Raw genomic sequence first — 23,087 nt, 5'->3', positions numbered from 1 at the left:
TTCTCTGCCAGTGGTCAGACTGGTCCTCAAAAGCTGTGCTAATGTATTTCCATCCACCTGCGGTATTAAACCTTTATGGGGTTTAATGTGAGAACGAAGTAGAATTAAATGCAGAATGCCCAGAAGAAGGCTGGCTATGTAGTAGGTAGGTGCTCCCCAAATTATCTGTAAGTTAGTTGTTCTTTTTTGTGTATTTTGAATACAAAACATTAACTTTAAGGATTGCTTGGTACCAAGAACTCCATCCCCTGCCTTTGCTAAGGTCAAAAAGGACATCCTAATTCAAGAGGACTCTCTTGAGCCCCCTCTGTATTAGTTAAGAGTGTATCCCAACTGTTCTTAGGGATTATTTAAAATAGTTTAATTCCCCCAATTCTAGTAAAATTCCCTTACGCAGGACCGTTTTGTGGCCCTGTCCATTGCCAGTGGTAACCACATCTGTGAGACCTCCAGCCCCAGCCGGCGGCGGGTGCACACAACACTAAAGTTTCCAGATCATACATATTGTTTCAAACTCTTAGAGTCCCAGAGGGAAGAGCAAACAGGATTCCAAGGTAAAACCAGCAGGTTAAATTTATTGTCCTGAACTTAGTGACGTTCAGGAAAGAGCTGTGTTTTTCTTTCCAGCGCTGTTCTGGACCCAGCGTCGAGCCCATGGCTGGAGCTCTGGTGACAGCTACCCACTGTTTTCAAAATTAATTTTGCCACCCCTGGTATGCACAGTCTTCTCCTCTCCGCCAGCAGAGGGGACATCTGCTCCAGTCTGTTGGGGCGAGAAGAGGGGATGCATGTCAAAGAGCTGTGGTGCCCAGGGTGTCACCCCCACCTCCTCCTTCCCTGCCCGGCTGGCTGCCTCCCCACCCCCCAGCATGTCCGAGCAGGGGACGAGGAACCAGGGAGCCCTGCCCTGCGGAGCCACACGCCGGGGGGGCTCCTCCCTGGGCCGGTGAGGGTCAAGCTAGAGCCGGTGGCCAGGGGAAAGCAAGGCCCAGACGTGACCATTCTCTCACGGTCTCAATCACGGTCACACCTGCAGGTTTAGAGCCCCTTCCCAGTTCCCGGGTCAGAGGCCGACCACCCAGGAGAGGCTGGCGACCCCATGCTTCCTGTTTGGGTTGTGCCTCCAGTTGCTTCAGAATCTCCTCGAGTTCAGTAATCCTCTCAAAATGTGGAAAGTAATGACTTTGCTTCTGGGTCTGGTGCCTGTGTGTATTAGCAAGTGTTAGGTGGCCTGCTGGGTCCTGTGTATGTGTCCTTGGTTGTGAACACGACAAGGTGGGTCCTGTGTGTGTTGTTGGTTGTGAACACAACTAGGTGGCTCCCCGTGTGTGTCCTTGGTTGTGAACATGACAAGGTTAGGTCCCTTGTGTGTTGGTTGTAAACATGACAAGGTGGGTCCTGTGTGTGTGTCCTTAGTTGTGAACATGACAAAGTGGGTCTTGTGTGTGTCTTCTTGGTTGTTAACATGACAAGATAGGTGGTGTGTGTGTGTCCTTGGTTTTAACATGACAAGGTCAGTCCTGTGTATGTCCTTGGTTGTGAACATGACAAGGTGGGTCCTATGTGTGTCTTTGGTTGTGAATATGACAGGGTGGGTCCCCTTGTGTGTGTCCTTGGTTGTGAACATGACATGGTGGGCCCTGTGTGTGTCCTTGGTTGTGAACATGACAAGGTGGGTCCTGTGTGTTTCGTTAGTTGTGAATATGACATAGTGCCATGTGTGTGTCCTTGGTTGTGAACATGACAAGGTGGGTCCCCGTGTGTGTATCCTTGGTTGTGAACACAAGACGGGTCCTGTGTGTGTCCTTGTTTGTGAATGGGACGAGGTGGGCCCCGTGTGTGCCCTGGGGCTGCACAAACCCTCCCCAGGTTCTGATTACCCAGACCCCTGCTCTCCCTCCTCTGCTGGGTGTTTCTGCTTTTCCACTGGCGCGGGTATGTCAGGGTGGGAGTGGGGAGCTCGTATCTGCCACCTTTCCGGGAGCTCACAAACACTTGCCTGGAGAAAAGAATTAGAAATCCAAAACTCAAGTTAAATTGGTAGGTGGTCAAGTAAGTTTACCAAGGGCTCCGTGCATCTCTGTAGACAGGGCTTTGGGGACAAAGGAGGGAGAGTGACCCTGCAGGAGTTCCTCTGCCTGTCTACCGTGTTCCAGAGCCTTCTGGGTGCTTTTACCAAGTACAGATTCCTGGGTGTCCCTCAGACCTACAGAATCAGGCCAGAACCTCTGGCCTCACTGAGCTCAGTCGCAGCGGAGCAGGAAACTGTGGGATCAGCACGTCCGGCCCACGTGGGGCGGGTGGCGGGTGTGATGGGAGAGTGGGCGTCCTCCGGCCTCCCAGGCCTTGGAGCGCATCTCCACCCGCTCCGCCCACAGGCCGGGGGAGGCGCTCTTCCATCGGGCGAACCGCTTCCCCCCCCCCCCCCCGAGACTCCCTGTGGCCTGGGAGCTGTGGACCCTGTCGCCCTCTTATTTCATTAGAACTCCTTCGCTGGAGAACAGTGCTTCCCGGTCCAGTCTCCCCCTTGTGAATGAAATCCCTGACCCGTGTGGGGAGGGAGTTGCAGAGACCCCACCATCAGGCCCCAGACACCCCCTGGCCCCCAGCCCTTGCTCTCTGCTCCTTAGCCGCATCACAGGCAGCCTGGGCCCCAGGGGCTCAGCGCCCTGAAAATTGCCACACTGTGTAGGCCAGCGGCATGTGCCATGATTTTGAAGGTTTCTGAGGGTGAATCTGGCCAGGATTCTGTCGGGCTGTGTGCCACCTGGCATCCCCCACCCAGAGCAGAGGACAACAAAGTTCAGCAGCTCTGTCCTAGTGCACGGTGCACAGACACATGGACCCAACGACGGCAAAGCTGAAGGAGAATCAGATGTCATCAGGGAAGGGGCTGTCCTACAAGCCCTCAGGAAGCCTTGGGTCCTCCTCTGAGCTGCTCCCTGGGCGCGGGGATGGGGTTCATCTCCAGCAGCGGCATCAGGCTGGCCTGACCCCGGAGTGCCCCACCCCGCCGTGGGGAAGCCATGGTCACACGCCTGGGGCAGGCCCACAAAATGTTTTTGAGTTTTACTTTAAGAAAGTTTAAAGAAGTAACAGTTTACAGAATAATTTGACTGACACTCGTATCTTCCTCCCAGAACTGACACGATATCTTGAAATCATACCGATCTAGAATTTTCTCAAGTGAAAGCAGAGCGTTGTCTGTATATGGCCACAGACAGGGCCAGGTCCTGGGGCAGCACAGTACCTGTGTCCTGCTGGCTGCGGTACCCGGTGTCATACGCAGACTCCACATCGCCCCCTCGAGACAGCTGTTTCCTCAGTTCGATGTGTGTCTTTTCTGTCTGTTTTTAAGAAGAGCTTTCCGTGGGTGCGTGGGTGCGTGGGTGCGTGGGTGACCCCCTAACCCGTGAGCAGTGCGTGATGACGTTTCCCGCACTTCTGAGGGGTGTGACTGGGAGGTCCTCCTCCTTCTGTGTCATGCTCTGGCCTGCTGCTTCCACCCCGCTTCCAGGGGCACGCTTGACCCCCCCTTTCCCCCGCAGCATCTTTATCCTACGATCACAGTCCCTCAGAGGGTCCCGTGGCCCATTCTGTGTCCTTGCATGGGTGTCCACACATGCGTGAGGGTTCTCCTGGTGGCGCCACAGGCCGGGGGTACACAGGGTCCCGTCAGGGTCACGTCCGCTGGGTGCTGTGGGCTGCGCTGCCCTTGAGTCATGCTGGCCTGGGTGCGTCCCTTCTGATGGCTGCTGCACCCCACCACCCCTCAGCCCTGGTCCTTCTGTGCTCACGTGACCACCCCGGGACCCAGTAAGGGGACCTGGAAGCCAGACCAAGCTGCCCAGGAGGGTCTGAGTGCAGGGTGAGAACCGCTGCTTGCCCCAGCGGGGTCAGGGAAGCCGGCCCTGGGCCAAGGGAGGGCCATGTGCCAGGGGCTGTGGGAGCTCAGCTGCACTGGAGCCTGGTCGGCAGGGAGCTCTCCTGTGGGCTGCAGCCTGGGGACTCTGCCGTTGGTCTCAGGCCTCATCTGGGGGGCCCCTGGGAGCCCCTGGGAATCTAAGAGGAAAGGACCGCCGTCTCAGGCTCCGGACTCCTGGAAGGTGGTTCTGAGGCTCCTCCCATCCTCTGGCTCCATCCCAGACGGAGAAGCTTCAGGTCTAGAACTTCATTTTGGGCTGGTTTTTAAATGTTTCTTCTTTTAAGTATGGCCTCATGGTCATACCGTGCTGCCTCAAGTGCTGGGATCTGTCATCCTTAAGAGGAGCAGGTGGGACAGGGCAGTTGAGGCAGGGGAGGCTGGCTTCCATCTGCCCTACCAGCCCCTGGCGGTTCCTCCCACCTTCGCCCCACCCTTGGCCCCGCTTGTCCCCCACCTCCTTCTGCCCCTCCCACAGCCTCTGCCTCCCCCCACCCCCTCCCTCGCTCCCTCCTGCCTACTCTCCCCATCCCCGCCTGCCCAAGCCCCCCCCCTCCCCTGCTCCCCCACCCTTCCTCCCCCCTGCCCTAGACGCTGGTGCCTGCCAGGGGCTGGGCTGGCCGGCTCTGCAGCAGGCAGGGAGCAGCGGGCAGGGAGCAGCGGGCGCCGGGCAGACAGCCTCGCACTGCAGCTCTCCGCCAGCCCGGCCTCCTGCAGACTCAGCTTCCCGCCTCCCGCGGGCTGCAGAAGCCGGCTTCCTCTGGGAAGGGCATTCTCCCGGTAAGGCAGCACCTCGCTGCAGCTAGCCTGCCGCTCCTTCTCGGGCTTTGTCTGGTGGGGGTGAATGGTTGTAGGAAGGGAGGCGGCCGGGGAGTGGAGGGAGGCTGTGCAGAGCAGAGTCGGCAGAGGCTGTGGAAGAACGCGCCGGGGTCAGCCCTGCCCGTGCTGGTGACGGGAGCCCGACCTGGGCTCTGTCTGGCTTCTGGGTTTGCAGTGGCATCAGTTTAAAGACCACATCCTGGATGCATAAGACTCTTTCATGGGGGGGTGTTTGTGCACATGTGTGCGTGCGTGTTTGCATGTGTGTGTATCCGTGCACGCATGTGCGTTCTGACCTGGCCCTGGCGGGGGCGGCCTCAGGGGACAAGCAGCCATGCTGTCCTAGACAGACCAGCCGGCTCAGTACGCCAGGCGACGAGTGCATGGTAAGGAGGGGTGCGGGGAGACTGTGCAGGTGACGCGGGAACTGTAAAGGGGGTGCAGGGGGGAATGTGCAGGTGACGCGGGCACTATAAAGGGGGTGCAGGGGGACCATGCAGGGTTCTCGTCTTGCCTGGTCACAACACGTACTTGCATACATGCACATGGGCACTGCCCCCCCCCCCCGCACATGTGTGCACACATGCTGGTGGGCCAGCAGGGCTCTGGGGACAGGGCAGCGACTCACATGAGCATGGTGACCCGGCAGAAGTTGATGCTGCAGTGGGTGTGGCATCTGGAGGGAAGGGGCTGCGGTGCCACTGGTGGGGATGGGGAGGGTTATGGGCTCCTGCAGGGCATCTCAGGTCATGGACGGCTGGGCTGCCTGCTTTTCGGAGGAAGCCCCAGAGGTGTCCCAGCCTGGCTGGGATGGGGTCAAAGGGTGGAATCTCATGCGCTTCTCCAGCTCTGCTGAGCAGACGGTGCCTGGTGTTACGCGTGGGTCCATGAGATCTGAATTCAGCGGTGCCCAGAGGCGGGACTCAGTTAGCCTCTGACCATTTGCCCTGTGTTGCTTCTGTTTCAGGGATAAACGCCCAGGCCCGGAGGCTGCAGCGGCACCGTGCCAAGGGAACCCCAGTCCTGGCTTCGGGGGGCGCCCGGAGCCCCCCCACACCCCAGCTGCGCCGCACCGTTAGTGAGAGCAGCCTGAGCTCGGCCGCCATCCAGGGCCCCGAGGAGCACGCCCGGGACACCATGCGCTTCTCCCTCTACGAGTCACCCCACCTGCTCCTCCTGCAGGGCTACAGCCAGCAGCACGTGAGCACCCCTGCCGGCTGCACGCCCCCACCCCCCATGGAGTGGTCTGAGCCGCCAAGTCAGCTCTGGCTTTGAGGAGGCTGTGGAAGCGGGGCTGTTCTAGATTCTGGAGGGAGCAGAGGCTTCCCCTGTGTTTGGTTTCCAGAGCATTCTCCGTCCAGGTCCCAGCAGGAGCCCGCAGGGGGGTTGGGGGGCTCACCCAATACCAGGTTCCTTCTCAAAGAATCGTCTGCCATCTTCCACACGGTGTCTCAGGCCGTGCTGTGCCCTGGCTGTGGGGACCCCGACACAGGCCCGCCCCCTTGTCCAGATGGGTGCTAAGTAGGCTTGTGGGGCACATGGCCCCGGGTGCGCTGCGGGAAGCTGCCTTTGAGGTGGCTCTGGCCCCCAGGCCCATGCTTCCCACTCTGTGGGGGGCTCTTGGCTGGAGGGTCAGAGGCCCCAGAACCTCCCGCCGGCTCTTCCTCCCGGCTTCTCTACCCGCCGCTGGTTTGCTGAGCCTCCTTTAGGCTCCACCAGTGCGCGCTGTGCGGCTCTCCGAGCTTAGCTTAGTCCTACCAAACCCGGCCTGGCGCCTGCAAGCTGTAGACAGGAGGCCAGACAGGGTTATGGATGAGGCTTTCCTGGGGCTCCACTCCAGCCCACGGGCAAGAGCTGGAGGGAAGCAGTCCTCAGGCGGACTCCCCGCGGAGAGGTCAGGGTGGGGGGTTGTTTCCTCGAGCACCAGGTGGGCAGGGTCGGGAGCGGAGGGCACCCTCGGCACATGCGTCCTCATTGTGCTTCTTCTACACGGCGCGTCTCACTAGCACGTTAGACCTTCAATGGTGGGTGTGACTTGTCGCATTCCCATGAGGCGAGCTAAGTCGAGGGCCCCCGGTGGTCACCGCACACACTCGGAGGCCAGCGTTGGGGGCCCATCTTGGTGCAGGCTGGTGCGGACCGATCCCGCTGGTTCTTCTGGGTGCAGACTCTCTCTTTAGCCTGACATCTGCTTTCTGCACTGCTAAGACCTATCGCTCCAGAAACGCAGGCTCAGGAGTTTTCTTACAGGAAGTTTCTTTATGAAACAGTGTCAGGGCATGAGGGTTTGGGGAGATGCTGTCTCTCAAGGAGGCATCTGTCCTCGCCGAGCTGGAGTCGCAGGGGAAGGAGTTTGCCCACAGCGGGTCACAGATCACCGGCCTGGGTGGGGGGTACTTGGCAGCTCTTGGCCATGCCTGTGAACCAGTGTCTGTGCCCAGCGTGGCCCTAGTCGGGCCTCTGTTGTCTCTGAGCTGGAGTCATCCCTGGGTGTCCAGTGTGCCCCTGAGGCCTCTCTGGGAAGCATCCTCTCCTGGGGACAGTGTGGGTGCCCAGCATGGGTCAGGCTGGGGCCAGCAGCAAGCTAGGAAGGGCTCCAGGGTAGGGATGGCCCAGGATGGTGGCCCTGGCCATGTGACTTAGGTGACAAGAGACAGGGACACCTTTTCCTTTCTTCCCAGTGCCAGATTTGCCTGAGGTGGTGTCCTGCCCCTGAGGCCTAGTATTTGTATTTCAGGACAGCCTGGTGTACCTGCTGAACCGGGAGCAGCATACAGTGGGCCAGAGGACCCCATCCAGCAAGCCCAGCGTCAGCCTCTCGGCCCCGGACATCCTGCCCCTGCACTGCACCATCCGCAGGCACCAGACCCCAGGCCCAGAGCCGGCGGCGAGCAGGCTGGTGCTGGAGCCCATCCCCGGGGCGCCCGTCTCTGTCAACTTTGCGGAGGTTGGGGGCCGGGCTGTGGTGCTGCGCCACGGGGACCTGCTCTCCCTTGGCCTCTACTACCTGCTGCTGTTCAAGGACCCGGCACAGGCCCAGCCCCTGCCTGCCCAGGCCCTGGCCCGACTGCGTGCCATTCCGCGGAGCTGTGGGCTGTGCGGAGCCGCACTCCGGGCCCGGGGCGCCTCGGCCTCTGGCTCCGCGCCGGCCACCCTACCCCGGCCGCGGCTGCTGCACCTGGAGTTCGAGCCAGAGGTGGAGGACGCGCTGCTGCAGCGAATCCTGACACTGGTTGAGCCTGGAGGGGATGACCACAAGCTGGCTCCCGCCTTCCTCCTCTGCCTCTGCATCCAGCACTCGGCCACCCGCCTGGAACCCGGCTCCTTCGGGCAGCTGCTGCTCAAGATCGCCAAGGCCATCCGAGAGACAGTCTGGGTCAGTCACAGGCGTGCTAGGTGTGGCCATGGCAGGTGGGAGGGTGCTTGTGGCTGTGGGAGGTGCTGGGTGGGGACTGGGGCCACCGTGGGAAGTCTGAGGGCCAGCCTGCCCTGCCTGTGCACACCCAGTGAGCCCGGGGTGTCCTCTTTGGCGCTCTGTCTCCTGTGCAGTCAGCTGTGGCATCTTGTGCTCTGGTCCCATGGCCCTCCCAAGCGCAGCCCAGCCACGGCATGCCCCGGAGGCCCCGAGCCCCAACACCCACTTGGACTTCGTGCCCCGTGCTTTCTGCCAGGAGCAGGCTGGTCTTCCGCCAGCACTCTGGTGTGGAGCCCTCATCAGCCGGTGGTGGGGGCACAGGGCTGGCTGGCTTCTGTCCGTGGAAACACTTCCCTCCATCGGGGTCTCTAGAGCACAGTACCACGCCTATTAGGGCCCAGCTGTGGGGCCGGCCTGCATGCGGTCCGATGTCAGCCAGCGCCCCTGGGCTCTACCTGCTGCCTGCCCGCGCTCCCTTCCCCTCCCGGAAACGGCTCCAGGCCCCGCCAGGCATCCCCTAGGGGCAAGTGCAGGCCTGTCCCTGCAGGGCCGGGGCAAGCGTGCTGCAGGCTGCCTGGGTCCAGCCCTCAGGGCCCCCACCGACTCCTGGCCCCTCCCACCCTCTAGTGCCTGGACTCCCCGGGGACCCAAAGCGTGGCTGGTAGTTACACGCAGTCCCTCCAAGAGTTGCCCATTCATCTTGGCCTATAAACTGCATAGGTTGTAGAAACTGGATGGGGTCCTAAGATTAAAACCCAATTTAAAATGTTCAGAACCTTTTAAAAGCAAAAACCGACATGGGCCGTCAAGTCCAGAGGTTTGTGTAAGTTACCCGTGTGCATCGCGGGCATCTGAACCTCCCAGGGTTCCCCCGTGGATCGATGTTGGGACTGTCCTGGTGTGGTCGCTTCCCTCGTGTGGTCTGTGCTCGGACCAGGTCAAGTCCGTGCCCCGCGGGAACCCGACCACACCGGGACCTGCGGTGACTGTCTACACAGAACACGGTCCCATCCTAAGTCAGCTCTGGGGCAGACACTTCCTAGTGAGTCAGACGCTGTGATATCTGTGCTGTAGGCCATGTCCCAGCTGGGGAAACTGAGGCTTGTTGAGGTGAACAACCTCATCCAAGGTCTGGAGCTCAGAAGCAGAGGAGTCCAGACCTAGGCGATTCCCTGTGTGCCTCCCCACGTGCTTCCCCCTGTTCGTGGGCCTCAGCTCTGGTCTTCTGAGAGCTCCAGACATTTCGTTTGTCTGTCTGTGTCTTGGGCATCAACTGCTCTATCTCCCACCCACTTGAGGCAGATCCTAGAACAAGTAACGGGGTCAGCAGCTAGGGCTCTGCTCGGACAGAAGACAACTTGCTACGAAAGCCAGAACCGTTTCTTTTCTTTTCCTTTTTCTTTTTTAAAAATTATTTTATTCATTTATTTGACAGCGAGAGAGAGGGAGATCACAAGCAGGCAGAGAGGGGGGAGGAAGCAGGCTCCCCGCTGAGCAGAGTGACACAGGGCTCGATCCCAGGACCCTGGGATCATGACCTGAGCCAAAGGCAGAGGCTTTAACCCACTGAGCCACCCAAGTGCCCCGCAGGAACCATTTCTTGATTAAAAAGGACAGACAATGTTGGTTAAGCCTGCGTCCCTGCCGGGATGTTTAACTGTAGCGTGGACACCTGAGCACACGTCCATGTACTCACTGCCCCAGTGGCGGGCGCCGGAGAGCCTGTGTGTGAGGCTCAACAGTAAGCGGCGTTGAGTGTTCATTCCGGGTTGTGTGAAATACGTGACCACTTTATTTCTCACCGCACCGGTGGTTCCGTCAGCGAGTGGGTGTAGGTTCTGTCTGCTGTGGGAAGTGCGCAGGTCACATTCCGGAACGGAGCGGACACTCATCCTTTCCAGCTGTGCTTCCGGTAAACGGCCCGCACAGTGCAGGATATCTGCCACAACAGTGGTTTTTAGGTGGACGGCATCCCGTGGATTTAGTGGTGTTCTCATGGAGCGCCTCCTGTGGTATCCTGTGTTTTCTCATGTTTGCTCTCTTGTCTTTGTAACTGTAGGAGAAAACCAAAGAACTGGCGGAGAAGCAGGCGCAGCTGTAAGTCTGGCTTCCCCATGGGCCCCTAGATCCCGGGAGACCTGCACCGCCCCATGGGGGCCAAGATTGGGGGGGGCAGATGCCTTTGGGGTCAGCTATGGGCTTCTGTTGCACTCTCCTTCTGTCTCCGAGTGGCTGTTTCCATGTCTGTGCTCCGCCCCCGGGAAGCGCTGGGTTTGGGGAGTTTCTCCAGGGCACCCGTTAGACGGAGAAGGCGAGAACCTCTCCAGAGCCTCGTCCTGCCTTCACTTCCCCTAACGATGGTGCTCCAGCAAGCCTGCCTCTTCAGGAGAATGCAGACTCTGGGCATAGAGCTAGGGCGGTCCTTGTCCATTGAAAGCCCTGTCGTTGTGTGCAAAGTGCTGCTGGGACTTGGGAAACTGGTGTTAATGATGGGGACGGGCATGTGCAGCCACCCAGCCATGTGCACTCCCGAGGGGGCCCTGCCACAAGGTGCTGGCACACGGGGCGCACGCGGCTCACTCCTAAGTCCTCGTCCATAAGCACAGAGGCTAGAACAAGCCACGTGCCCCCGGGGCAGCGTGCTGTGTGTTGTGCCTGGACGCTCGGGAGACAGTGAGCGTGAATACCCCATGCGCTTCGCCTGCCCTGGAATCCCGGCCCGGCGCACAGTGGAGCCCCACGATGTCACTGCGAGTGCGCTTGGCCGTCCCTCTGGGCCGTGCAGGTGCAGCAGCAGCCAAGGGGCCATGGTCACAGGGGTGGTTCCTGCCCGTCGCAGCTGGGTCCGTGGTCTGCTCGACTCTTGTGTCTGCCGCTGGTCCACAACGACTGTGCTGTAGCCACAGTGCTTCGGTGTCGTCCATGGTCCAGCGACGGGCAAGGAGGACTTGGCTCCGCCCCTGTCGCAGGGGCCGCAGCCCCCCCCCCCCACCCATGCACCAATGGCTGGAGGTGGAGTGCGGCTCCTGCCGCTCGCACACGCGGGCTTTTTGGCCCACGCTGACAATAGGGGACGTGTTCAGGGCCCAGGGCAGTACCGCCAAGGCCGAGTCTGTTCCGGGAGTCCCGGGCTCTGCCGCCCAGCTCACCCTGCGGTGCTCAGTGTAGACCAGGCCCCTCAGAGGGTGGCGGAGACAACAGCATCGGCCACCGTGCGCTAGGATTTCTGTGTGAGGGGCTGGCCTTGGGGACCCAGGGGCAGGTGTGGCCACCTCACCCCTGCCCCCCAGCCTGAGGGACAGCCTGGCTTCCAGGTGGTGTTGAGGCCTGGAGGGGATGGAGCCGAGGATTTAGGGGCTCGCCCAGCCCTTACCCGAACTAGCTCCTCCTCCTCCTGAGTGCCCGCTCATCGGGGAAACTGAGGCCTCCCCCCAGCAGCTCCTGCCCAGTCTGCATCCAGAATGCCTGTCGTTAGGGCCAAAAAACAGCCCCGTGTCCATCCCCAGGGAATGCTGCCTTTCTCCTTTTTAAACAGTTATTGATTCACTGCCAAAATGTAGAAAAGCACAGACAGCAGCCACCCAAGAACCCACACCCGAGCTTCACGTCCTGCACATTGTGCCCCTGTGGGCTTCAGGGTCTCGTGCTGTGCTTCTTGTCGCATTGTGGGTGACTGGGGATCTTCACCGCATGCTTTTTCTGCCCCTGTGGTCCTCAGCCTTCTCCCCGGGTGCCCGAGAGTGCGGGCACGGCGCTAGCCATTCTTCGGATCCGGATCCGTGGCCGAGTCCCTGGGATTCAGCCCTTCGTGGCTACGGATTTGTGCAGGATGGTGACTGACAGTTTGTGGACATTTTAATTAGCATTTTCTCACCTGAATTCACATGTCAAAGTGATGGAGGATTTTTCACTCGTTGTCCTGGTCTGACTTTAATAGCAAGGTTCCCAGAAGGCGAGCGGGGCCGCCTGGTCTGTTTCCAGTTCGCCGCATCAGGTCGTGTGTGGTGAGGCCGTGGGAGCTGGCGAGGTAGCCTGTGGGAGCGTCTGGGCGACCCGGCCCGGCCTGCTTCGTCAGTGATTATCGGTGTGTCTGGTTCTGTCCTTCTGCTTGTATTGATTTTGGGGACTTCTGCTTTCGTCCTCCAAGTTACTGGGATAAAATCGTTCCTTGTATTTTTTGGGGACTATTTTCATCTATCATGTATATAGTTCCTGTTGGATTTATGTCTTTCCACTTACCTCCCTTCGATTTATTTTCCCAGGGATTTGTTTGTCGTCATGTTTAAAAGGACCAGTTTTGTTGTTTCTGCTCACTTGGGTTTTGATTTCTGCTCCATTAACCTCTTTATTATTTCCTTATTCTTGCACAATTCCCATTTTAATTTCTTTGAATTTTGAATATTTTTAGAACTTCTTAAATTTTAGTTTAATTTTTATTAGCAAAAATGCATTTGATTTTCTTTTCGGTAATAATTTCTCTCCCATATGCTTCCCAAGTAGGTTTTTAAAAATTTATATTGGTGCAATCAGTGATTTGGCTTATTTTTATTTATTTTATTGTGGTAAAAAAACACCTAATTATTATTTTTATTTAAAAAAAGTTTTCTAGGGGTGACTGGGTGGCTTAGTGGGTTAAAGCCTCTACCTTTGGCTCAGGTCATGATCCCAGCGTCCTGGGATCGAGTCCTGCATCCGACTCTCTGCTCAGTGAGGGGCCTGCTTCCCTTCTCTCTCTGCCTGCCTCTCTTTCTACTTGTGATCTCTGTCAAATAAATAAAATCGTAAAAAAATTTTTTTTTTAATTTTTATTAAGATTTTATTTATTTGACAGAGAGAGAGTGTGGGGAGCATGGGGAGCAGCAGAGGGAGAGGGAGAAGCAGACTCCCCGCTGAGCAGGGAGACCGATACAGGGCTTGATCCCAGGACGCTGGGATCACGACCTGAGCCGAAGGCAGACGCTTGTCCAGCTGAGTCACCCAGGCGCCCCCAAAACCACCCCTTTAAGTTCTGAAATGCATATTCGCAGTTTCCGGTGTCTCCCTCCCTCGGCCCCTGGCAGCTACCATATCTGGACCTTCTCAGATATCGCAGCGGAATCTTGTGGTATTTTTCCTTCTGTGATTGGCTCAGTCCGTTTCACGGAACGTCTTTAGCACACTGCAGGGTTTCCTTGATTTTTTAAAGGCTGAAATACATTTCATCAGACCATGTACCAGATTTCGTTTTTACCCTGTCCTCCGTCCGTGGACACTGAGTGTGACCCACATGTCCCGTATTGGCAGCCATGCGGCGCTGACCCAGGCACCGCTTGGCGATCCTGATCGGTTCCTTCTGGTGAATACGCAGACGTGGACTTGCCGGGTCAGACGGCGGCGCCGTTGTCCATGTTCTGAGGGTATCCGTCCTGTTTCCCACAGCGGCCGCTCCCTTTTGCACCCACCCCCCAGCAGTGCACAAGGGTCTCCGGTCTCTCCACACCCTCTCCGACACTTGTCATCTCTTGCCCTTTCGACGATGGCCACTCCCAACAGGTACGAGGCGAGTGCGCGTCGTGGTTTTGGTTTGCGTTCACCTGGCGGTTGGCGAGGCCGAGCACCTCCCTGCGTGCCCGTTGGCCGTCCGGAGGTCTTCTCTGGAGAAGTCTCTCTTCAGGTCTTCAACCCATTTTTTATCCAGGTTGTTAGTGTTTTTTGCTTTCGAATGATAGGCGTTCCTCCTGGGTCTGGAAACTAGCCCCGTGCAGATGCAGGGTTTGCAAGTGTTTCTTGCGCGCCATGGGTGGCTTTTTCACTCTACTGTGGCTTCCTCTGCTGTGCAGGAGCTTGGCAGCCCGAGGTCATCCCACTTGTCTGCTTTTGGGGTCCCATCCGTGAAACTGTTGCTTCTGCTCGGTGCTCGCTTGAAGGGAGGGCCCAGACCCCCGCCCCCCGAGTTCGTGCACTGCTGCGTGTGGCCTGCAGGGGCAGGTGTGCTGCGATTCGACTCCAAAACGCCACTTGGCCATACCTGGTGGTTGACTTGTCAGGAGAGGCCTGTCTGTCCCTTTGAGTTCTGGGTGAAATTGAGAAGGGCCATGGATGTGGGAAACACAATGGAATTCAGCTCCGATCCTTTCTTACTGACCCGCAGCAGTCAGGGCTCTGGAAGACGAGCAGGGGGTGGCAGCCACAGACCTACCTAGCAGTGAGAGCAGGGACACCCGGCCCAAAGCCACTGCCTTCCCTCGCGGGGAGCAGGGCAGAGAGAGCGGTCACACCGTGGTGACACGAGCGAAGCTACGTCAGAGCAACGAAACTGCAGGCACGAGAGAACGTATACATGGGAGCCTGAGGTCCCCACCTGGGCCCACGGGGGCTGCCTCACAAGCCGACTACCGTGACGCTGGCTGTGACCATCATGAACGACAGGAAGTCCCTGAGCTGCTATGATGTCCCCTGGCCGGGCCTGGGGACAGCACTGTCCTCGCAGATGCCACTTGCCTGGTCTGCCCCTCTGGGTCTGCCCGCAGAGTTGCTGTTCTGGCGTGGGGTCACTTGCACCACTGGGCACCCAGGGCGCTGTCCCTCGCAGACAGACCTGAGTCACATCTGTGTGGTTTGCTGCTCAACAGATCCGTGCTCATCTGTCAGAAGAGTGAGTCCTTGGATGCAGTCACGCTGGCCCCGGGGACCGTGTCCTGGCCCTGCAGCCACCAGGCTTGGGCATCCTCAGAGGCTACCACAGCGCAGCCTGCTGACCTGCCTCTGCTGAGTGGGTGCGACAGGACAGGACATCAGGCCCAGAGAGACTGGCCCTTGACACTTGCAGTCGAGGAAACCCCAGAGCTCGGCACGGCCTCGCCGTCTCCCCCCCGGACTTCCGGAGAGTGGCTCAGGACAGTACTGGGGGCTTCCTGCCACAGTCACAAGGTCCTGGATCCCAGGGGCTGGTGCACAGGAGACCAGAGGCGAGGAGAGGGGCCTGTGGTGGGTCTGGGCTTGGCCAGACCCCCTGGACCCGGGAGAGAGGTGGCCCTGATGTCGCCATCATCCCCCAGAAAGGGAGCATGGAGTCTCAAGGTGCCGGCTCAGGAGGGAGGAGTGCCCCCAGGGCTACCTCCAGCCCGAGCTGGCTGTCGCCCAGGCTTGTAGTGGGCATCCGAGGGGCGGGAAGATTCCAGCCCTGTGTCCAGTGCCTGGAAGCTTTCTGATTTAATCAGCTGCAGTGACACGTGCAGCCCTAGCAGGAGAGTCCGTGTGAAGAGCGTGTGTGGGCAGCGCCAGGCCCAAATTGGGCAGCTTCTGGTTTCCTGACTGTTAACCCTAAGTCTCCCGGTGACGCACTCTTAGGGCCTTGAGACCAACTGAGACCCACGGAGTCTCCACACTGTCTTCCAGCTACGTCCAGAAGGTTTTAGCTAATCCCGCCCGCACGCCTCCCACAGCAGTTCGTTTGTTGTTGGTTTAGCGTCAGTGACAGCCTGACTCTCGGGCTGCTGCTCCTGCCCACCAGCCGCCCCCTCCCGTACACACCCACGCGCTCTGCCACGCTCCCTCCTCGTCTCAGTCCCAGAAGAGAAGATGCTAGAAGAGTTTACAAGAATCCTTTCCCGAGGGCTGTGGCCCCTGGTGGCCCTTCCTGCACCCTCTGGAGGGCGTGCATCTCCAGCCCACGTGTCCCGCGGCTTGTCTGTTTACCCCCTGTCCCAGCCCGGCCGCGGTGGTTTTGCTGGGGTCCCACTGGTGTCCCGTTGGAACGAACGTCCTTGTGTGCACAGTGCTGATCCGGCCTCCCTTCCGGGGGGCCCCTCCAGGACTAACTCTGGGTCCTCTGTCTCGGCAGCCAGGAGCCCCTCTCCCTGGCCAGCTTCCCCATGGCGGGCCTGGTCCCGGACCTGCAGCACATTCTCTTCTGGATGTCCAACTCGGTGGAGCTGCTCTATTTCATTCAGCAGAAGTGCCCGCTCTACATGCAGAGTCTGGAGGAGGAGCTGGACGTCACAGGTGCAGGCTGCCGCTCCAGGGCGAGTGGGGGGACGGGGTGGGGGTGCCCGGGGTGGGGGGGCAGTGGCCCGGCCCCTCTTCATCCCAGGCTGGAGTCTGCCGCTCAAACCAAGGGAGGTGGCGCTGTGTCGGGGTCCCTCTGAAGGGGGTGACCCTGGCGGTCAGACAGACCCAGCCTCTCGTTCCCCGTCGCGTCACGCACTCAGTGTCTTCCGCCGCGTGTCGCCTTGGAGGCTGGTAGAAAGCACGTGGTGCCTCGGCCCCGGGCTCTCCCTTACTGCGGGCTCCGGGGTTTCTGAGAGGAGACACGGTGCCCCCCGGGGGCTGGATGGCTTCGGGGTCTCTGTGGCAGGGGATGCGCCCGCAGAACCTGAGATGGCAGCAGCGGGAGAGACTGCCTGGGGCAGCCGGAGGTGGGGCTTCCAGAAGAGGGTGGGGCTTCCAGAAGAGGGTGGGGTTTCCAGAAGAGGGTGGGGCTTCCAGAAGAGGGTGGGGCTTCCAGAAGAGGGTGGGGCTTCCAGAAGAGGGTGGCTGCGGCAGGGCCCTGAGGCTGGCTGGGACTTAAGTTGCCTCGTGTCTGCCTCGTGGCCCCAGGAACGAGCGGGAAAGGAGGGTGGGGTGGCTCCAGGGGCCGGGGCCACAGCCTTCGGTGGGTGAGCCTGGTTTTCATCCAGCTCCCTCACTCCTGTGACAAAACCAGAGCCGCTCACCCACCTCGGTCCCTCTGGTGGGGGGGTCCTGGGCAGGCGTGGTCAGCGGCCCTGCCCCTGAAGGCTGCCCCCCCTCACCCCCTGCTCCCCCCAGAGCTGGGAGGGAAGCCAGGCAGGCAGGCCGGGCCTGGCCAAGGCTCCCCCGTGGACTCAGTCTGCCAGACGCAGCTAGGTGTCTGTGTGCTTAGCTGTGTCTCCCAGGGGGTGGCCGTGGGCTCCATGTGGGAGAACCCCAAGCAGATAGCCCGGGGCCCTGGACCTGATCCAGTGGTGTGGGACCCTGCTGAGCCCCCAGAAGGGGCTAGATTCCCAGAGCTGAGGGGCTCCTGGTGGCTGACAGTGAGGAGCAGTGGTCTGCACAGGTCAGGCTCCTACTGTGTGCTGGCTTAGCTGCCTGGGAGCTCTGCAGATGGGTGGACTGGAGGGCCAGCTGGGCCGATGCTGGGCCACGTGGAGCCAGTGGAGGAGGCCTGGTGGGGACGTGTCGGGACGCAGAGCCAGCCGCTGTGTCTGGGTCCCTTCTCGTCAGCCATGGCTTCTTTGTGCTTTCTTATCCCCCACCTCACAGTGAAAGGGACATTGGGAGCTTCCTTGGGCTTCTGGGGCCTGGGAATTAGGGCTTCTGGGGACATATCGAGGGACATACTGGAACCTTCTGTGTCCCAGTGGGCATTCAGGCCTGCTGACCTATTGCCCCCATCCCTGTTATCCTTGGGTGAACGTTGTGCAAGGCGTCCAGTGAGACCTCGCAGGACAGGCTGCTGTGTGCTCTGTCCCAAGGTCTGGGCCTGAAGCAGCCCGTTACCTGTTTTTTCCCCCCGAATATGACATAAACGGCCTTCCCTGTGCGTCTCCAAAGCCAGGGCACTGGGCTGTCCCGAGTGTGGTGCTTCCAGAACCTCGGGCCTCCCTCCTCCGAAGCCGGTCTCCTTGGGGCCTCCAGTGGTTCCAAGCGGAGGGGCCCCTCTTCTGGACATGGCGCTGGCCGGGGAGCACTGGGCCTCTGGCTGGTCTCCAAGCGCCTGTGGCCCTTCTGAGTTTGGGGCTGTTGACAGCGAGTCCCCCCCATTCTGGCCGCAGCAGAGTGAGCGGGGAGACGTGCTCCCGCCGTGGCTTCTGGGCACAGTGTTGGTGGGTGAGTCCCGCGGCCGCATCTCGTCTGCCCTGGTTTCACATGCTCTGCGGAGAGGCTGTGGTCTTTGGGTCCCGTCAGGCCTGCTGCCCGAGCACAGGGACCCCGCATCTGGCTACGTTAAACGGGCTACTTGGAGCTGGTGGGGGCTCCGCTTCCGTAGCTGCTGCCTTTGCTCTTGGAGGGAGTTATTTTTGGTCTGGCCCTGGAGGTTGCTTAGGCTGGCTGATGCTGGGCGAGAGCTGCTGCGTGTCGGGGGCCCCGCCTCTGTCCACCCTGGGGAGTGCGTGGGCCAGGGAAGCTGTGGCAGGACCCGGGCGTCCCACAAACTGTGTCCTGTGTGGGGCAGGCGCTGGAGAGCTTGGAGGAAACATCACATCAGCAGAGGCCAGAGGCCAGGTTAGAGTCGCCTCTCGGCCTCCTGACCTTCAGCAGGAAATTTCTGTGGGAAGAATTCTGAAAACAGATGTCACGTCCTGAATACTGGAAAATCGCCTTTGCGTTCCGCAAACAATCTCGGTTGTTCCAAGCTCTTACCCAGGACGCCTCCCTCCCACAGGCAGCCGGGAGGTGGGCCCAGCAGGGGTTGGGGGCATTTTATCCACGGAGAGCTCTTTGGGTACCTTTGTGGCTTTGCCTTAGCCATTGTGGATCTGGGGGCCTCCAGTAGAGGCCCCTGACCCCCTAAGGGCTTGTGTGAGTGTCAGCTTGGTCGGAAACTGAGCACAGGGATCCTGTATCTGGGAGCAACCCAGCAGAGCCTGCACCACAGGAGCAAGTGTTTCAGCTGGTTTTCCCGTGGCATCAGAGAGACCCATGCGGCATCTGCCGGGAGCCTTCCCATGGCTGTGCTCCGCAGAGTCCTGGCCTCCTCTATCTGCCGTCCCTCCTCTGCCAGAGCCCTCATGCCCATGCTGGGGGTAGAGGTGGGCTTTCTCAGACAAGGTGGCTGCCTAGGAGGTCCCCTGGTCTGGGCCCCGCTCTAGGGAGAGGGTTCGGAACTGGTTTCTTGGTCCGGGTCTTGCTGGCTTCGGTCGGCCGGGGGTCATGTTTGATCTACAGGGACCGTGGTCAGCAGTGGGCACCTTGCGTGCTTCTGTAAGCCTGGGGTTGCTACAGTCCAGCAGCCTAGTAAGAGCCTCTTGCTCCCCCAAGCCATGGGACCCCCAAAGTTGCCTGATTTACCTCTCCTCTGAAAACCAGTGGGGCTGCCGGGAGCAGCGAGACCCTATCAGGGTCAGTCCCAAGTGCGACTCCATAGCCGGGTTCAGGGGAGGACCCTGGGCAGGTGGGGCAGGCCTCTGGCGGGTTCCAGGGGAGTGAGCCCTTCGCGGGTGGTCTGTGGGCCCAGGGGCAAGAGAGACCTGAGACCTGCAAAGAGAAGTGCCTCGAACAGTGGTGCATCCAGATGTTGCAGTGGGGCGAGGGCGCGCAGCTCTGTTTCCATTCTGTGCTCCTGGAGCCCCTCCCCAGCCCTGGGAGGAGAGCCCGAGACGGTGGGACCTGCGCTGCGTGGGAATGAAAAGGCCGTAGCAAATGAGCAGCACCTGTCTCTGCGGGACACACGCGTCCCAGCTGCCTTCCCGCAGCTCCGCGGTGAAGCAAGTTGCTGAGAGGGCGGGAGACCGGGCCGTGGGCACTCCGGCTGAGCGCTGCTGGGGCGCTGCGAGTCTCCCGTGTCGGTGGGGGGGGGCCCTTCAGGACATTCCCTTCCCCCCTCCCATCCCCAGGCTTCTTGCCTTTGCAGAAACCCCTCCCAGAAGGAAGGAATCACCAGGCATCCACAGGCACCCCGTCACCCTGCTGGGCAGCCTCCCTGCCAGCCGCCCAGGCTCAGCTCCAGCCCGATGGGGGAGGTGGATGCCCCTGGGCCTGTGGTTCTGGGGGACACGCATGGAGACGAGGCCGCCCCCCTCCGTGGGGCTGTGGAGATCCCGAGCATTCTCTCCCGCGTGCCGGGAGGAGAATGGGGCACGTAGGCTGTTTGGTTTCTCTCTTCTCGGAAACATCACGGTTCTGGGGAGTGACGGTCTCCTTCAGAGCTCTGGCTGGTGTGCCTTTGACCTGTGTGCGGAGTAGGAAGTGGCTGCAGGGGACCTGGGTCAGAATCTGCTCTTGCTGGGGCTGCTGGTTCCAGCAGAAAACGTGTCCAGAGTCTGTTCACTAACGAGCCGCGGATGCACCTCTTGTGGCTTTGGCATCGCTGGGCCTGGGAGTACAGGGCCCTGGGAAGGCGCGGCAGCCGGGCTGGGGGGCAGCCGGCCGGGCTGGGTCTCTTTGGTTCTTGCGGCCCCAAACCCCAGATGGGGACGTGGCCTGCGCCCTCCAGGGGTGACTGTGTGCTGCCGTCTCCCCATAGGCTCCAGGGAGTCGCTGTTCTCCTGCGCACTGACGGCCAGCGAGGAGGCCATGGCGGCGCTGGAGGAGGTCATTCTGCACGCCTTCCAGCAGTGCGTGTACTACGTCTCCAAGGTGCGGCGCGCGGCTGGCTCGCGGCTGGCTCACTCCCACGTGGCGGGGGGTGCTCCTCGTGGCGCCCCCACCCGGGCTGGGGGTGGGACACCTGGAAGAAGACGGGTTCTCGTCCCGCCACTGCTCGAGGATTTGGGGCTCTAATGGCTGCCTATGTGCCCTCGAGGGCCGGCTCCCAGCTCCTCAACCTCCTGCTCGCATCGCCCTTGTCCTGGAGGCGGGCGGCTGTGCAGGGCCCGTGGTGCTGGAGGGCTGGAGCAGTGCTCGGAGAACTGATGGGGTTGAGACGGTTGAGTTGGGCAGCCCTGTGCTCAGTTGCTCCCAGCTGCGCGGAGCCCGGTGTTGAGGAGGACACAGCCTCAGTGTCTCGGGCAAATGGGGAGAAGCCCCCAGTCCATGTGCCCAGGGGTCCGAGTGGGGATGCACGTGGCCCTTGACCTGTTGTCCCAGGATCACCTTGAGGGGTGGGGGCAGCAAGGACTCCCCAGGGAGGTGTGCGTTCACCTTGTTTCTGGGGAGCAGCCGATGCTGCCCTGTTACCCCCGAGACGAGTGTGGGTGCCTGCCGTCCCCCCGGCCTTCCGCCAGGGCTGCTGCCTTGGGCCCCAGGCTGCCGTGCCTGGCTTGGCTCTGCAGGAGGGGTGCGCCAGTACCAGGGGTGTGGTCCCAAGAGACCAGCTGGCTGCCCGCTGGCCACTCTTCTGTCTGCTAAAACAGGGGCACAGTCCCCCTCCCCCCCCCCCCCAGACCTGTGGGACGTCTCTGGCAGCCCTTTGGCCAGGCTCTCTGCCCCTCCGGGTGTCCTCTGCACCTTTCCCCGGGGCTGGCCCTAGGCAGCTGGGGCCTGTCTGGCAGGACATGCACTAGGCCCAGGCAGGGCCTTGTGTGCAGCTGGTGTTTCCCTCTCGCCCCCAGTCCCTGTACGTCTGCCTCCCGGCCCTGCTGGAGTGCCCTCCTTTCCAGACGGAGCGCCGGGAGAGCTGGTGCTCTGCCCCCCAGCTGCCTGAGGAACTGCGCCATGTCGTGTCCGTGTACCAGGCCACCATGGACCTCCTGCGGCAGTTCCGGGTGCACCCCGAGATCGCCTCGCAGGTGCTGGCCTACCTCTTTTTCTTCTCCAGCACTCTGCTCTTCAACCAGCTCCTGGACAAGGGTGAGGGCCGGGTGGGGGGGTGGCTGGGGACCCCTACCCCTGCTGCGGGAGAAGCCAAGCGGGTGCTCGCAGGCACTGGGGGTGCTGAGGCATCTCACTGCTTGGGGGTCCAGGTGGCAGGTTGAGGCCCAGGAGAGCAGCTTCTGCGGCAGAGCAGGTCCTCCAGGAGCAGTACTGTCTGGCAGGGTCTGCAGAGCGGCCCCAGGGTAGGGGTGGGGTCTGCACAGGCCTTTTCTGTTCCTTTTATCTCCACACAGCCCAGGCGGGGAGCAAGGAGGGACAGGCTCAGAGAAGGGGCGTGGCCTCTGCATCCCTGGCTCTCCTCCCTGCCAGGGGCTTGGGGTGCCAGTTCCTTCCAGCCAGGGGGCCCCACTGGGACACAGGAACGTGACCATGCCGTGCTGCAGACCCATGGCACATATTATGAGCGTGACCTTCCTGGGCTGGTCGGGGTCCACGGGCAGGATCTGGGTGGGAGCAGGGGTCCTTGGCTGTAGGTGCGATGGTTGCATTTGGGATTCTGTGGGTGTTCCAGCCCTCCCTCCCAGAGAAGGGTTCAGAAGCAGGCTAGGGGCCTTGGAAACCTGTGTACGGTTATCAGGCCTGTTCTCAGAGGCTTTGCCATCAGGGAGGACAGGTGTTGGGGAGGCCGGTACCCGCCACCCAGGAGGGGCTGCTGGGCATCAGGTGTGACCTTGTGTCCCGGCTCCAGGCCCCTCTCTGAGCTGCTTCCACTGGCCCCGCGGTGTCCAGGCCTGTGCCCGCCTGCAGCAGCTCCTGGAGTGGATGCGGAGTGCTGGCCATGGGGAGGCCGGGGAGCGCTTCTTCCGGAAGCTTTCCTGCACACTCAACTTGCTGGCCACGCCCCGCGCACAGCTCATCCAGGTAGGGGGGCACCAGACAGATCGGGCGAGGGTCACGGCCCTGGCTTCCGGGGCCCCGAGAGCTTGCAGAAGGCTTCTATCCCACAGCTGTGCCCCGCACCGTCTGACTCCACACAGCCGGGACTCTGCGCGTGTGATGAAGGTCAGGGGCCCCGGGATGGGGGCCTCCTTTGCTTGTCCACTGGGCCCCGTCTAAGCACGTGACGCTTAGAAGCGGAAGAGGGAGGCAGAAGCCTGGGTCCGAGAAAGGACGGGAGGAGGGGCTCGATGGCCCAGCTGGCTCTGCAGAGGGACTGTGGGCCATGGTGGCCTCCAGAAGCTGGGCATGGGCCTCAGCCGGATTCGGACGGCCCACGTGTGCAAGGAGGACGAGCCGTGCTGGCTCCTTGGCTTCGGCCCCATATCTGGGGACGTCTGGCCCCCGGAACTGTGTGTGGTCACTTGTCGGAGGCATGACAGGAAGCTAGGACACCCCCACCCCCACCCCCCTGGTAGCTACCTGACAGTGGTCACGGATGATCCATGAAAGCGAACCAGTGGTGTCCCTTTCCCGCCTGGCAGTAGTGCCGCAGGGACCATGGGGAGAGGTGCGCATGGC

At 60.8% G+C, this 23,087-nt stretch overlaps 1 protein-coding gene across 5 annotated transcripts in view; it reads left to right on the top strand.

Annotated features, from left to right (window-relative positions):
* RADIL (Rap associating with DIL domain) overlaps positions 1-23,087 on the top strand; it is a 65,698-nt gene that overhangs the window by 36,254 nt on the left and 6,357 nt on the right. For all 5 annotated transcript variants that reach the window (XM_059154026.1, XM_059154023.1, XM_059154024.1 and 2 more), the window contains exons 3-9: positions 5,709-5,941; positions 7,479-8,117; positions 10,216-10,253; positions 15,979-16,139; positions 20,341-20,453; positions 21,368-21,605; positions 22,318-22,490. In XM_059154026.1, coding sequence (XP_059010009.1) covers positions 5,709-5,941; positions 7,479-8,117; positions 10,216-10,253; positions 15,979-16,139; positions 20,341-20,453; positions 21,368-21,605; positions 22,318-22,490 — 1,595 coding nt within the window. The remainder of the gene's footprint in view (positions 1-5,708; positions 5,942-7,478; positions 8,118-10,215; positions 10,254-15,978; positions 16,140-20,340; positions 20,454-21,367; positions 21,606-22,317; positions 22,491-23,087) is intronic.

The sequence above is a fragment of the Mustela lutreola genome, chromosome 17 (assembly GCF_030435805.1).
Source record: "Mustela lutreola isolate mMusLut2 chromosome 17, mMusLut2.pri, whole genome shotgun sequence".
Taxonomy (NCBI): Eukaryota; Metazoa; Chordata; class Mammalia; order Carnivora; family Mustelidae; genus Mustela; species Mustela lutreola.
Note: the sequence above shows the minus strand (reverse complement) of the source record. Positions and strands in the feature narration are given on the sequence as shown.